General features: G+C 36.9%; 1 protein-coding gene across 1 annotated transcript in view; it reads right to left on the reverse strand.

Moving 5' to 3' along the window:
• LOC138331402 (uncharacterized) overlaps window positions 1-15,206 on the reverse strand; it is a 35,407-nt gene that overhangs the window by 19,142 nt on the left and 1,059 nt on the right. The window contains exons 2-6 of the mRNA XM_069278995.1: window positions 12,261-12,467; window positions 10,656-10,904; window positions 9,848-9,940; window positions 8,160-8,261; window positions 7,810-7,902 (exon numbers count right to left, since the gene is read on the reverse strand). Of these exons, the coding sequence (XP_069135096.1) occupies window positions 7,810-7,902; window positions 8,160-8,261; window positions 9,848-9,940; window positions 10,656-10,904; window positions 12,261-12,467 (744 nt within the window). The remainder of the gene's footprint in view (window positions 1-7,809; window positions 7,903-8,159; window positions 8,262-9,847; window positions 9,941-10,655; window positions 10,905-12,260; window positions 12,468-15,206) is intronic.

A 15,206-nucleotide genomic window follows, 5' to 3' on the forward strand; every position in this document is an offset into this window, starting at 1 on the left:
TTCTTGATATTAAGTGTTTCTGAAGTATTTCTTAATTGTTTATAACTTCGATAGAATAATAATACCAGGAAATTATGTCAAATTAGGAAATCCTCTCATTCGTTTTATTCTAAGATTACCCATAATGCTTTTCGAAATACGCGCCAGATTGATAGCACATGGTTTTTCCCATGATGCACCGGAAACATGGCTGCGCCCATGAAAGCTAGTGTTCCGGTTCTGTTTTCATTTATAATAAAGTACTAAATTGGGTATTATTTTAATACTAGTCATAAGTAAACAGGTCTAGTCCAGTTGTTAACTAATAATTGTACTGTTTTTTTATGTAAATATGAATTATTTCAGGGATAATGTGAACAAATAACTGATACAAACCAAATTGTAGAATATTTTTATTTTTGTTGTCATTGTTTCATTAACTATATAATATGGTTCTAATTACACAAATCCAGTTATAAGTATTCAAGGGTTAGCTCTGATATATAGTTAATTATCTGTGGTAATGGCCCAAGTCAGGATTGTTTCCTGAGAACTCAGGCTTTGTGTCTGTAATATTGATGCTTTGGTTTGTGAATAAACGATTGATACGTTTGAACCGCCATTGATGATGTGTCTGTTTTCCTTCTCCAGGTATGGCTTGTCAGATCATCAACCCACCCAGTTTATGAGAGAGTAACATTTGGGGGCTTGTCCGGGATGATGATGATGATGATGATGATGATGATGAGGACACACTGACACACTGAAGTACCCTAACAATTTAACAAAAGGGAAATGGCCGACTCAAAGGACCTACGTGGCGAAGACCTAGAAGTCGCTTTTTGGCAGCGGTTGTTCCAGGCAACACCGGATCATCTACGCCAAGTCATAGAGGAAGTATCAATCACAACCACAGGCGACAAATCTTTGGAGGCTATGTCGAAACTTGAGTTAATCAATTTGATCAGTAAGTGGATAGAGACCGAGAAGAAAGGCCAGGATGCTGGAGTCACGAGCATGCTTGTTATAATACAGGGCTTGACAGAACAGGAGGGAGACTAAACCCAAAGTTATTAAACATTCTAGTACTACCAGTACAAGAGCAGAGGAAGGGCCACCCCAGAGGACAGTCTATCAAAAAGAATTCAAAATTAATGGAACTGTGGAACATAATAAGGGAATAAGTTTCCTGAGCGTGGTTAGACAAATAGAAAGAGGGAAGAAGAAGGGTTTTACCGATATGGAAATAACGGATGCGGTTATTAAGGCTGTTCCAGTTGGTTCTGGTCTTCGGAACTATTTGGAGGGTCGAGCCTGTCTGGACCTCCCCAGCATGAGAAAGATTCTCAGGGCCCATTACAAGGAGAAAACCCCTACTGAATTGTTTTAACCAACTAAGTCAACTGGTACAACAAGGAAAAGAAGATGCTCCTGATTTCCTGCTCAGAGCATTAGAATTAAGACAGAAAGTATTATTTACATCCCAGGAAGAGTGCAGTACTGCTATGAATGATCAACATATAGTTGACAGGTTATTTTGCCGCACTGTCTATACTGGTTTGAGGAGTGATATCATCAGAACAGAAATGAAACCCTTGTTGGATAAAAACTCAGTCAACGATGAAGAACTTATTCAAGAAATGAGTACCCTGGCTATGCGCGAGGAGGAAATGCATAAGAAAAACAAGAGCGTCGATGTAAAGGTGATTGAAACTACCAGTACTGAGTCCAAAGGAAAAAAAGAGGCAAAAGAGGGACTTTTCATGGCCGAGATCAAACAGCTGCGTGCAGAATTGCTTCACTAAAGGAGACGGTTGAGAGAACTCCCTCCTCCAGTAATACTACACACATGTCACACCCTAGACAACATAATACTGGTGGCCAATGTAAGGCTTGCAAAAATACAGATCGAACCTGCACTCACTGCTGGATCTGTGGGAGTGAGGAACACTTCAAAGCTGGTTGTAAGAAATCACGAAGTACAAGAAAGGATACATCTGGCAGCGAAGCGGGAAAAGCCAAAGGGTCAAGACCGAGGGACTAGAGTACTTGGCCCAAGCTTCCGAGAAGTCCCATTCAGCGTGTGTGTTTTAGATGTCAAGGGGCGTTGAGCATTTCGACTTGTACTGGATGTAGCTGCGTTAGCTATTGCTCAAAACAATGTCAGAAGAGACATTGGCCAGAACACAAGCTGGTGTGTAATACTATACAGACTCTGCAAGGACCCCCTATATAGCTAGAAGTGAGGAGCTTAAGGGGAGTAGTACTTGGTCTGAAGCCGGTATATCGTAATAACATCATCCAAGCTGTTGGGAAAACATGTCTGGTTACCTGCAATATTGAGGGGAAAAAAGGTTGATGTCCTTTGGGATACCGGAGCACAGGTATCGCTGGTGAACAAAAGTTGGTGGCAGGAACATTTTCCCTTGAAACCCCATTAGACCAGTAGCAGAACTTTTGGACGCATCTAATCTATCCATACAGGCAGCAAATGGGAGCCAGATCCCTTTTGATGGATGGGTCCGAGGTGTAATTAGTATAAGGAATGATTCTAAGGAAATTGAAGTACCTCTACTGGTTACAAGTCATGCTGCAAGGGAAAATCCTATCATTGGATACAATGTGATAGAACATTACAGTCGAGATATGAGCACAACACAGCTAGGAGAAGAATTACAAGAGGCTATTCCAGGGCTTAACCCTAAAACCTGTGTTAACCTGATTGAAGCTCTCAAGGGCAACCAGACTAGTGACAGCACTATTTTGTAGTGTTAGAAATCTTAGGAAACTTGTTGTTATCCCTAAAGGCAGTAACAAGACTGTTCGGTTGAGGGCTTTGGTGAAATCAGACTCTAACATGCGCGCTTTATTTCGACCAGAGATAGAGTTACTTCCTGAAGGGTTGGCGATTCCTGAAACAGTGATTTTAGTCAGAAAAGGACATTCTCAGGTACTGAATATAAAGATTTACAACCCTACGACGAGAGACATTGTCATACCCAAAAGGGCTGTACTTGGTAGCTTGAACACTATATCATCACTTGTTACTCTACCATGTATGCCAGATCAAGAAGAGGTCAGCAACAGAAAACCAGAAGTGAATAACATAGCGATTTCACAAGAGCAGAACAACCGCGTCAGAAATGTGGGAACCCCCAGTGGAGATCCCTGATAGTTTCAGTGATAGTCAGAAGTCTCAAATTAGAGATATGCTCAGAGAAGAGTGTGGAGCATTTGCACAGAATGATGATGATATCGGCGAGGCAAGGGATTTAGAAATGGACATTGATTTAGAGGATCACAATCCGGTACAAGCTGCTTATATGTCTATACCTAAACCGTTATACCAGGAGGTTAAGGATCATCTAACTGACCTCATGGGAAAGGGATTCATCCGCAAATCACGGTCACCATACTCCCAGTCCCGTTGTGTATGCGTCAGGAAGAAAGATGGTTCGCTGAGGCTATGTGTTGATTATAGAAAAGTCAACCAGAAGACAATCAAAAGTCCTGAGCCTATACCACGTATTCAGGACACTCTTGATGGTCTGACTGGTAGTAAATGGTTCACCGTCCTTGATCAGGGAAAAGCTTACCACCAGGGATTCATGTCTGAGAAAAGTAAACCGATCTCTGCATTCACAACACCTTGGGGCTTGTTTGAATGGAACAGAATTCCTTTTCGGTCTAACCGGAGCACCAGGCACCTTCCAGCGGTATATGAACGAAATACTGGAGGATTTTAGGGACAAGTTTTGTATTCCCTATTTAGATGACATCTTGGTTTATAGTCAGAATTTCGAAGATCATCTTACCCATGTTCGGTCAATATTGAAAAGACTACAGGCAAAGGGAATCAAGTTAAAACCCAGAAAATGCGAAATCTTTCGGAGACAAGTACGTTATCTAGGGGTGCCTTGTGTCTGCTGAGGGATATACGATGGACCCCGCGGACAAAGCTGCTGTACTCAAATTGAAAGATCAAGTACCCAAGTCGGTTGGTGATATTCGTAAGCTAGTTGGCTTTCTGGGTTATTATCGAAAATATATACCTGACTTCTCGCGACGCGCAAAAGTTTTATATGATCTTCTTCAGGGGACCAGCGGAAAACCACAGAAATCCAAATCAAAGAAAGCGGTTGGAAAGAAACAAAGTGTAGTGCCCCCTGATCAAAAGATAACATGGTCACCAAAACATCAGGATACTCTTGTTGAACTTATAGACCTTTTAGTATCACCACCAGTAATGGCATTCCCAGATTTCCAAAAACCATTTCTGTTACACACTGATGCTTCAGGTGAGGGTCTCGGTGCAATTTTGTATCAGCGAGGGGACAAGGGACACCTGAACGTCATCGCGTATGCCTCTCGGACATTATCACCAGCTGAACGCAATTATCATTCAGGAAAACTAGAATTTCTTGCCCTAAAGTGGGCAATGACCGAACGGTTCCGTGACTATTTATTCTACGCTCCGTTTTGTGAAGTTTACAGTGATAACAAACCCTTTGCAATATGTGATGTCCTCAGCAAAATTAGATGCAACACGCCTACGTTGGGGTAGGGGAATTAGCGGATTTCAAATTCCGAGTCTATTACAAGCCAGGAAAAGATAATCGGGACGCCGACGGATTAAGTCGTATGCCGTTAGACATTTCGAAGATGGTGTCCTTATGTACACAGGAAATTGACAGTGAAGCTGTCCGTACCATTATTAATGGAAGTGTCTTACAACTAAAGAAGAACTTTGTATGGGGCTGAATCTGTCAGTCAGTTGGCCCCAATGCATTCCCAACTTGAAGACATACTCAACATGGACTCACCAGGTGAGCCTTTATCAGTAACAACATTAAGGGAAGCCCAACTACAGGACAACGACGTTGGACCTGTGATGCAATATGTTGGATGTGCAACAAAACCAAACCCAGAGAATCTTCGTCAAATGTCATTGCCATCAAAACGTCTGCTGCGTGAGTGGTCAAAACTTCAAATTGACGAGGACGTATTTTGAAACGAGTAGTACCTGTTTCGAATGGAGATTCCAGATTCCAACTAGTTCTTCCGTCCAAATACCGTGCTGAAGTGTTGGAATCTCTACATTCAGACATGGGTCACCTGGTGCAGCGCGAGTTTTGGATTTGGCAAGATCAAGATTCTATTGGCCAGGAATGGCGTCAGAAATTGAACATTGGGTGCAGAATGTTTGTTCCTGTCTCAAGGACAAACCCCCATCAAGAAAACAACGTGCTCCACTGAAACCAATAGCGACAACACATCCTTTCGAAATGGTATCGGTAGATTATGTTCACCTTGAAAAATCGAAGGGTGGATATGAGTATATCTTAGTTCTCGTTGATCATTTCACGCGTTTCGCACAGGCTTACCCACTACCAACAAATCTGGGAAGACAGCAGCGGAGAAAATATTCAACGACTTTGTGATGAGATTTGGTATGCCACACAAGCTTCACCATGACCAAGGCCGTGAATTTGAAAAATGAACTATTTGGCAGACTGCAAACATTATGTGGAATCAAACACTCCCGTACCACACCCTATCATCCCGAAGGGAACGGACAGACAGAGAGATTTAATAGAACACTTTTAGGAATGCTTCGTACTCTGCCTAAGGGTCTTAAATCTGACTGGAAGTCCCATGTCAACAAGGTTGTGTATGCCTACAATGCAACGCGAAACGACACTACTGGATATCCCCCATTTAGGCTTACTATTTGGTCACGAACCACTCCTACCAGTTGATGTTCGTTTTGAGAAAGCCCACGGGAAATGTTCAGCTCAAATCTAAGAGCTACGAGGAATATCACAGGAAAATGGATGGAGGGCATGGAAAAAGCATATGAAATTGTTCGTCGAAATGCAAACAAATCTGGCTTTGAAGGGTAAGAGACTCCATGACTCGAAATATGGATGTGCATCCCTAGTACCTGGTGATAAAGTGCTGGTAAGGAACTTCAAGGAGAAAGGAGGCCCTGGTAAACTTAGGTCGTATTGGGAGGAAGATGTTCATGTTGTGATTCATCGCCCAAACAATGATTCTCCAGTCTACGACGTTCAGGCAACAGGTGGAAAGGTTCGCGCAGTTTTTACATCGCAAATATGTTAATGCCATGTAATAGTTTGAGAGAACTACAGAAGTGAAGAGGTTTCCGAAAAACCAAGAGTGAGGAAAAATCGTCTCAAAACGCGACAACCGGTAAGTAATATTTCGAGTTCATGTACAATCTTCAGGACTACGGCGTCAGTCAGAGGCAGTCAGCTCAGAAATGTCAGATTCGTTAGCGAGCTCAACAGACAGTGAAACAGTTACGAAGACTGTGCTGAGAAACCGTCAAGGGGGAACGTGTATTCCAAACAGTGGATGTGAATCTACAATCCAGGGACGACACATGGAATCGGCACCAAGACAACCAAATGAGTTCCTTTAATTTTGAACGTCTCTTAAAACATACCTGTCATCACTATGTATGGATTATCATAGAGATCAATAAATATTAAAATCGATGCCATGTGTAAAATAATATAAACTTTATAGTAAAACAAGTAGCTAAATTGTGATACATTCTATTATGAATGCCGTATATGAATGTGATAAGGTAACATCTTATTATGCAGTTTTCAAATTTGATATTGAAGTAACAATGTTTTCTATTACATCGTTTTCAAATGTGTGCTTGTCGGATAAAGAGCGAGAAATAATAATGTTTCATGTGGCAGAAAACGATAACATAAATTTGATATCAGATGGATAGTATATTACAACATCTCTCAGTAAATATGGAATCAGAAAACATTAATATGAAATGCAGAAGAAGTACAAATGTATACATACATGTATATGAATAGCAAATAATATGAGTTATGAACTTGTTAGTAATGCGGCTCCGATAATGTTTCATTATGTATTATGTATATAACTATTTACTCTTTGTGAAAATAGTATGTAGTTTGTGAAATGTCGACACACGAATCCAAGGAAAAGAATCTATATAGGATTTACCTGTTATTCAAATCTTCTTGACTAACATTTTGTCAATAAAATTTGTTCAAAGAAAACGAAAAATGACACGTAAATCTCCCACCAAAGGGACAAGGAAAACACGTTCTTTATAACCTAATGACCTTTATACACAGGTTCCATTGTGTTGAAATTGAATCTTAGGAAAGTGGATCTTATTAAAAGGCGGACGCCATACAGAGGTGGTCGCTAAGGAAGGTTTTACTGTAATTATCAACACGTACCTATACAAACGCCATTAGACTGGATACAAAGGTCGTCTCTACAGTAAGGAGTACACGTCTGTTCACATTTGTCTCCATAACGTCCAGGGTCACATCTGAATTCAGTTCAACATCAATTCAGTTCAACATCAATTCAGTTCAACATTAATTCTGTTCAACGAGCGTTACATTCACTATTCCCAAAAAAAAATTATCATTGGAAATTATAAATACCGATTGTATATACTACGGTATATATAAACTATTCTAAACTCTCTGATTTCGTTTTATCAATGGTGATAGATCAATATGGTACGAAAAAACAAGGGCTTTCTTCTTATAGAAACCCAGGCATGCAAATGAGAAACTTGATCAATTACATTATAGATTATAAATGTAAATAATTCTCCTGAAATTTACAAATTGATGACAACGATTTTAAAATCAAGAAAATCAAGGTTAAAAACAAAAGGTATACATTATCAATTTACTACTGTTTCTATTTTTAACGAGAACTATTCAAAAGCGTTTTCTAATGAAATCAGTATTAACGACTTTATAGAAGAATATTCTTCACGAGCATTTCACTTACGAAAACAAACTCCCGATGTTTTGTTACACGTGTCTCTGTTACAGCCTGTCGAACATGGTGAACACAGCGGACCATAGTATCCATCCCTACAATCTGAAAATATTGCAACAAACTCTACCCTAAAGTCACGACATCAATAAAGGAGCACGAGAATATTTAGCCTAGTATCTAACATTCGGCACTTGTACACCCCCCCCCCCCCCTTTCATATGGACTTTTCCTACTAAAACTGTTCCAATGCTTGTGAGAAATGAAATATCATTATTTATGCCATTTTAAATGAGATAAATATATTCAGGGTTAATGATATTTCAGTTTTTACACAGATATAGTAACTCCATACAGCTTACCTAAACAGTATCCTGAGTTTCTGTCACAATAATTTCCAACACAACCAAGCGGACATAGAATACAGTTAGCACCGTTCTTATAATATCCAATGTCACAAACATCTGAAATTACAGTAAGGCACGTGTAGTAATCACCTACTCCTGTTTGTAACCGTCATTTTTATTGGCTTAGAAATTTACCTCATAATTTAAATAAATACTCAGTCGCCGTTTGTAACGTCGCTTCTGATTGACTGAAGCAACGGCCAATTATAGAAAAAGAGTCCCTTAAAAATCTGGAATTTCAATGGTTTATTACAGTCAGGTAGCGACGCTAGTACCATGGTAACCCCATTACATACTACTTACAGTGGAAGCAAATGTTAGTTCATAGAGTAGGTTTCTATCAGTACCGTTGATTTTTTCTATATTATATCCCTTTTAACTAGAAATGAAAACAAAAATCAATTTAAATGGTTTTAAAGTTTTCTATTTAGCTCTAAGGGTATCGTTCGGGCTCTATTTTCGCGCACATCAATAATCGCGCACTTTTCACAGAAAGTGATGACGTCACTTACCCGGCTATATATGGATAGTGGAAAGCTGTTTATTTCCTTCTCATTGCAAAATGATGACGAGACACTATCTACTAGCCAGTATTTAGCCCGCAAACACAGTGTTTTATTTTGTAGATAAAAATTTTGTAATGTTATTTTGGCGGAGTTACTTTTTTTATTCCTAAATAGTTTGTAATACGTTTTCGACAACTTTATAACTGCAGAAAATATCATCGCCATGAACTTTTTTGTCACCTTATTGTTAAATGGACGATTCTATCGATTACAACATTTTTTTATGGATACTACAAAGTACGATGTTTCTTATTTTTAATTGAATTATTTTTGTCATTTGTAAATACCATTAGAACAACTCAAAATTAATATTTTTCAACATAGTATTATTTTTCCTTTTTTCCAAGCCACGAAGTGTCTTACATTCAAAATAAAAGGAGAATTTACAAACTATTTTAAAATTTTGCAATTTTATTCAAAAAAATGTAGGAAAACGGTAAAAACGGATATTAATGCATTTTACAAGTACACATCCCCGGAAATTTTCCTTTCTACCTTGTACCACAATAAATATATTTTTCATGGTTGACACCAACAGAATAAAATAATATCTTTATATGACATAACTTATTTGTGAATCATCTTTAAAATGTTGTTTTGAGAGGTGCGCGAAAAATGATGACGTCGGCAGCCGGAAGGTATTTTTTATGTATCGTTTTTTGTCGTTACCTACAAAATGTAGGTATGGATATAGGACAAGGAAAGAGTTTAAAAATAACCTTTATCATCAGCATTGGATAAATGTATGTGGATTATGACTAGTTTGTCTTTCTTTTATTTATGTATTTTTGTAATCCTGACTTTTTAGGTGCGCGGAAAACGATACCTCTAGGATATATATATTTCAGTGAATTCTTGATATTTAGTGGAGGAAATTTTCGCGGTCAATAGCAATGTTTGCGAAAAGCGAAAAAAACACCTCGCAAAAATAACCAGTGATGCGGTATCTATCGATTCTGTCGATTAGAATTTGGAATTCGCAATTTCTCAATATCTATAATATTTATATGTATATGAATATAAATATAATATATCTAGCTGACATTTAGATGTATAGATAACTGAAGAACTACGTACCACATACACCGGATGTTGGATGACATTTGTCACCCAGACAGTTCAAACAGTCATTATTACAGTTTCCATTCCCGTACTTTCCTATTGTACAGCCTAAAATAAAACAAAACAACAACAGGATTATTATTATCATAAGTGCTGTTTGTCGATTTCCTTACAATAGGTTTTAACATTTGCATATACGTATACGTTTGAAATCGGAAAAGGCAAAACTATTCTTTTAACATATTTATGAATATTCAAGATGTTAGAAATATCACACTTCAGACTTTTTTTACGGCGGCCATTTTGAAAATTAAACAAGAAAAATAGCTAATTGTTTTGTCAATTATTAAAATTATTAATATAATGTTTACAGATTTGTATTCAATAACCTTGAAAATAAAGGTTTAGACACAAAAATAGGATTTTACATTAATTCATTTTTCAAATATGAAGTATAGATGCAGCGGCCATTTTAAAACACAAGATGTCTAGCAACAGCTTGCATAACAATATAATTTCATACTTGTATCACAAAATGCAAGGTTTTATGTTTAAGCCTTCCACAGATTTAGATTGAGCATAATATTCTAGAAAGTAAATCACAATCGAAAGAAAGTTTGATTACAATACACGGGCAAGCGGCCATTCTGCTTCTATATGCTGTAAAGCTGAAGAAACTGCCATTTGTGTACGCTTTTATATTTCTTGAGCAAAAAAGCGCATATACATTTTCTAAGGTGAGAAATGAAAAGTTTTTTAATCAAATGACAACTGCAAATAATAATTCAACTTCAATAATATAATAGGATATGCATTTACTTACCATAAACGGACACCTCACACAGTTCCAAAACAGCATCATCTGAGTACCACGGGTAGGTTTTTATCCGGCGGTCATTGTAAATGGTCACATACCTGGCGACATTTTGACATGATATACTAAGAAACAACGCCATGGAACTTTCGGTGGGAGTATTGTCCTTGTAACATCGCATTCCTGATGTCCAGTCCGACGTGTTTGATAAGTATAACTCAAATCCCGCCAGTCGCTGTGGCTGAAGGTCAATTTCATCTACAAATTGTTTAGAACACATACAATTTATACAGACATACTGTATAATATAAAATGATCGTGAGTACATTACTTCGTGGTTTGGAAGTTCATTTCTGACGAGCATGCTGGGCAGCGATTCAATTATGGTCACATGATATTCAGCACGCGATACCTCTTAAAAACGTGAAATCGATGGACAGATTTGGCAGACTTGGAAAACGTACATATACTTATTCATCTGATGTACTCCACTGCCCCCATATTACATCCCATTTATGAAATGAAATAATTCAACACAATGAAAATACTTCCGAGACCCTTCTGTATCACACATTTGTAATGGCTACACATTTAGTTGAGTAAACCGGAAGCCAATCACCATCGCTTCCGGTTATATTAAAAAAACAAGAAGTTGAGAGGAAAAAATTCAAGTAACGTGTAGGCCACGTGTATATGCAATGTAATTAACGTGGATATCGCAAAAGTGATGCAGTACCAGCGATGTTTGTGTTCAATTTGAATGTTTGACAACAAGTCGTGTTTGTCGACTATGATACCACTATAACAGCTCTGAGTGACTGGCATTTTGTAGTTTAGATAAGAATGATAAATAACAGTCACGCGTTTGGGATTTTGATTTTTCCATAACTTTAACTCTATAATCATACCGTGATGATCAGTTTTTGCTCGTCACATTATGGAAGCTAATCGCCATATATGTATATGCATTGTAATATTTTTCCGCCATAAAATATAATACAGGGTATGTTGTTTATAGTTTAAATGAGTACTACCTGTTAGTAATGCAATCTAGCAATCACATCAAAATTTAAATACAAATCTGTTTAAAATACAGATCACCATTATACACTACGTTAAGGAGATCTGACGGTCACTCGAGATAGGTCATGTTCAAACGACCTCTCCGATTACTATACAACGGATTTATTTCAGCCAATCAAAATGCGGCTCTCATAAACGCGTTCGCCAGTGTGTGCAAAATGGTGGAAGATGAAGCGTTTGAAAAGGCATTGGAGTCGGTGGTGAAAGAATTTAAAGTAAATGAGTTTCCGAAAAAAACGAATGAAAATTCACAGATAACGTACGAATTGACTAAATAATACACCCGTTTAGGTGTGACAGGCGTCGGCAAGGACGCCATATTTATTATGGCAACATTCAGAACTCTCGGATACTATAGATTCGAATACGACTAATTACGACGTGTGCCGAACAAAATAAATCTCTGGCAATATTTTGATTGGTTTGTTAAAAGGTCGTTTGAACATGACCTATCTCGGGTGGCCGTCAGATCTCCACAACGTAGTGTATAATGGTGATCTGTAATTTAATCAGATTGATTTGAATACTTACCTCTGTATATGATCGATACATACTCTAGGACGGACTGTTGCTGCAGATCTACCTGCCACCATACTTCCGTATAGTCTTTCTGATAATCTGTATGTATACAACAGTCAGACAGGTGCTGTTGTCTAGCACAACCGTCCACAGCTTTAGAACTATCGTATGTTGTAAAGGTAGAGCTTTGGTTTGTTGGTTTACTCAACGCAAGGTTTTCTGAAATATGATAATATTTTTACTTCAGGTTTGAGTTTTTTTGTTGTTGTTTTTTTAAACAATATATTTTATTTTCAAAAAAGAATTACAGTTATTTTTCTACCAATCTTGTCCTCTCACAGGAGGGCTTTCACATATCATTCTCCTTTCATTCTTTATTTTTAATCAATCAAAATATCTCTTTCATGCTATTTCACTTTATTTCTGTTTGTTTATACCGAAATTATTCAATTTGGGAAACGTGGATTTATGTGTTACGTGTATGTATTCAAGAAATGAAGGAATTAACAGTGGAATTATTGGGAAATATACCGAAAGCATTCATTCAATTTTCAAAGAAAGTACATATACCTATCTAAAATTAAAACATCATTGTAGGAATGCCTGTGCTGTCGAAATACTGAAGAGTCTTGATTTTCAACACAAGGAGTAATTTTATGCTTTGTGGTTGATGTGATTGGATTAATCAAAATATAAAACAGAAAATATGTATTATTGAAGTTTTCTATTACATTTATGTTGAATTTGATTACATTTATTTGTTATTTATCTGTCCAATTTTGCAATGCTGCATGCAGTGTCACTGTCTACCTTTCATTGTACATTAGGAACTATAGATTAGTTTTCATGCCTTAAATAGCAATGTGAAGAAATTTTGAAATTTACACAATAAAAAATATAAAATAAATGAAAGTTTGTTTGCGGATAACAAGTATTTCTATATTTCTCGAGAACTAAATTTTAAACTTTGATATTCCATTTTGTTTAATTGCCAGTGAATAACATTTAGTTAGTATTTAGTACCAAAGTTGGTTTATAGTTAGAATAAAAGGAAACTGAAGATAGCAAGTAAGGGAACTTAGCAAAACTGCAATTATTTCGTATACATTAAGCTTAGCGTATCAGCGAACCTGTATCACTCACCTGAATATATATCAAAATGATTATAACACAAAAAAACGGGATATTTCGGATAATTTCCATTTATTGTTCAGTTCTCATGAAATGCTGTCATTTATCAGAGTAATGGAGGCAAATAATTTTAAACCAAGCTTTGTGATACAATTGGTCCTCTTCGTCCATTATGGCACATAACGTGACACTACACTTCCCAATTTGGAACACCTTTTGAAGATAATTATAAAAAATGTTCTCGCATGTGCTTGAATTTCACTTGATATTGCATAAATAATTGTCTTGAGGTTTAATTTCATGATCTGTTTACTTGTCAATAATGCATGTATTTATAGATAGAGAGCTTTGAAACATGACTAGTCCAGCCCTGTGTTTCACCAGGTTTGAGAACCCAGAATGGAACACTCCCACCCCCCTAAATATAGTTTGATTAATAAATGCCCAGACATGATAAAAAAATGTTTGAATTCATATAAAGAAAGTTCGAACATTTTTTAGTTTATTCAGGTGCCATATCTGTCAAATATTCCATTCAGAAATTATTTTTCTTGTTTTCTACCACGATAGGCGGTGTTATTCAACTCTCACGGTATCAAATAAACAGTGCAGCTATTGATTAACAATTTGTTTATACCACGCGTGGTATAAACTCTGTACGCATTCTGATTGGCTGACACGGTGAAATTTGACCGAACTTCTTTTTCTTGGTGTCATGTCATCATTTGTCAACGTCATCAATAATCGAATGACATCATACTATGTTGTGATCGCTGCTTTACGTCCAAACTGGTGTTGGAAAACGTTTGTGTCGTGGTCGTTGTGTCAAAATACGTGACGTTTTTCATACATGTTAAATTGACCTAATGTACTAATAATACATCTTGACGGACAAGAATTTCACTGATGAGTTTCGTAGATTTAACATGTATGAAACAAACTTAGTCTTGATGGTAATGGCTTGATGATTATTTGGCGGGAAATAGACGATGCCGTGTCGTGCGAATGCTTTTACATTTATACATGAAATCCGACGTTGAGTTTTTATTTTCTGGAAACAACTAGGATTCGAACTCAATAAGACGTTAAATGAGTATTATTTCACCCTAAAGATGTTCCCAATTAGAAGAATTTGATATCGATGGATTCTTTATCAAATGATGACTTTTGAATACCAATAAGTGTCTTTTTGTTGATGAAAATATTACTACACCTTATTTGCATATTTGGTGAATACACGTTACCGTATCCCCGCAGTATATCCAATAAACGAATACGATTTTGGTAGAAACAGGTCACACTATTCGTGGTTGTTGAATATTGAATTTATTCAACACTCATAAGTTATTTATTTTAAGTTACAAAAGACATTCGCTAAAACTCGTGTCTTTTGTAACTTTTAAAAAATAACTCACTCGTGTGGAACAAATTCAATATTCAACAACCAATCATTGTGTAACCTCTATTTAAACTATATGGTGTCTTTAGGGTTGTGTCGCACGACGTCGTTTCCCGGAGTTTTTCACAATTTCATTATTTTCATTTTTAAATACATATAATAAGCAACATAAGAGAAAATGACTTATGAACATTGTCACAGCTATTATTCAGTACCATAAGTTTTGTTCAGGACAGTTATTGTAAGTTTAGATTGTAAACTGAAAATTCTGTATCACATGTTTAAAGGTGTTTTATTTTGGATAGCGTTCCAATTTCGGTATTGTCACGTTATTCATGTAGCGACTTGCTATAAAACTAGTGATATTGTGTATGCTGATATATCGATTTATAGCTGTAACATAACTGAGTTACAAAAATTTATATAAG

The sequence above is a fragment of the Argopecten irradians genome, chromosome 9 (genome assembly GCF_041381155.1).
Source record: "Argopecten irradians isolate NY chromosome 9, Ai_NY, whole genome shotgun sequence".
NCBI classification, from domain to species: domain Eukaryota; kingdom Metazoa; phylum Mollusca; class Bivalvia; order Pectinida; family Pectinidae; genus Argopecten; species Argopecten irradians.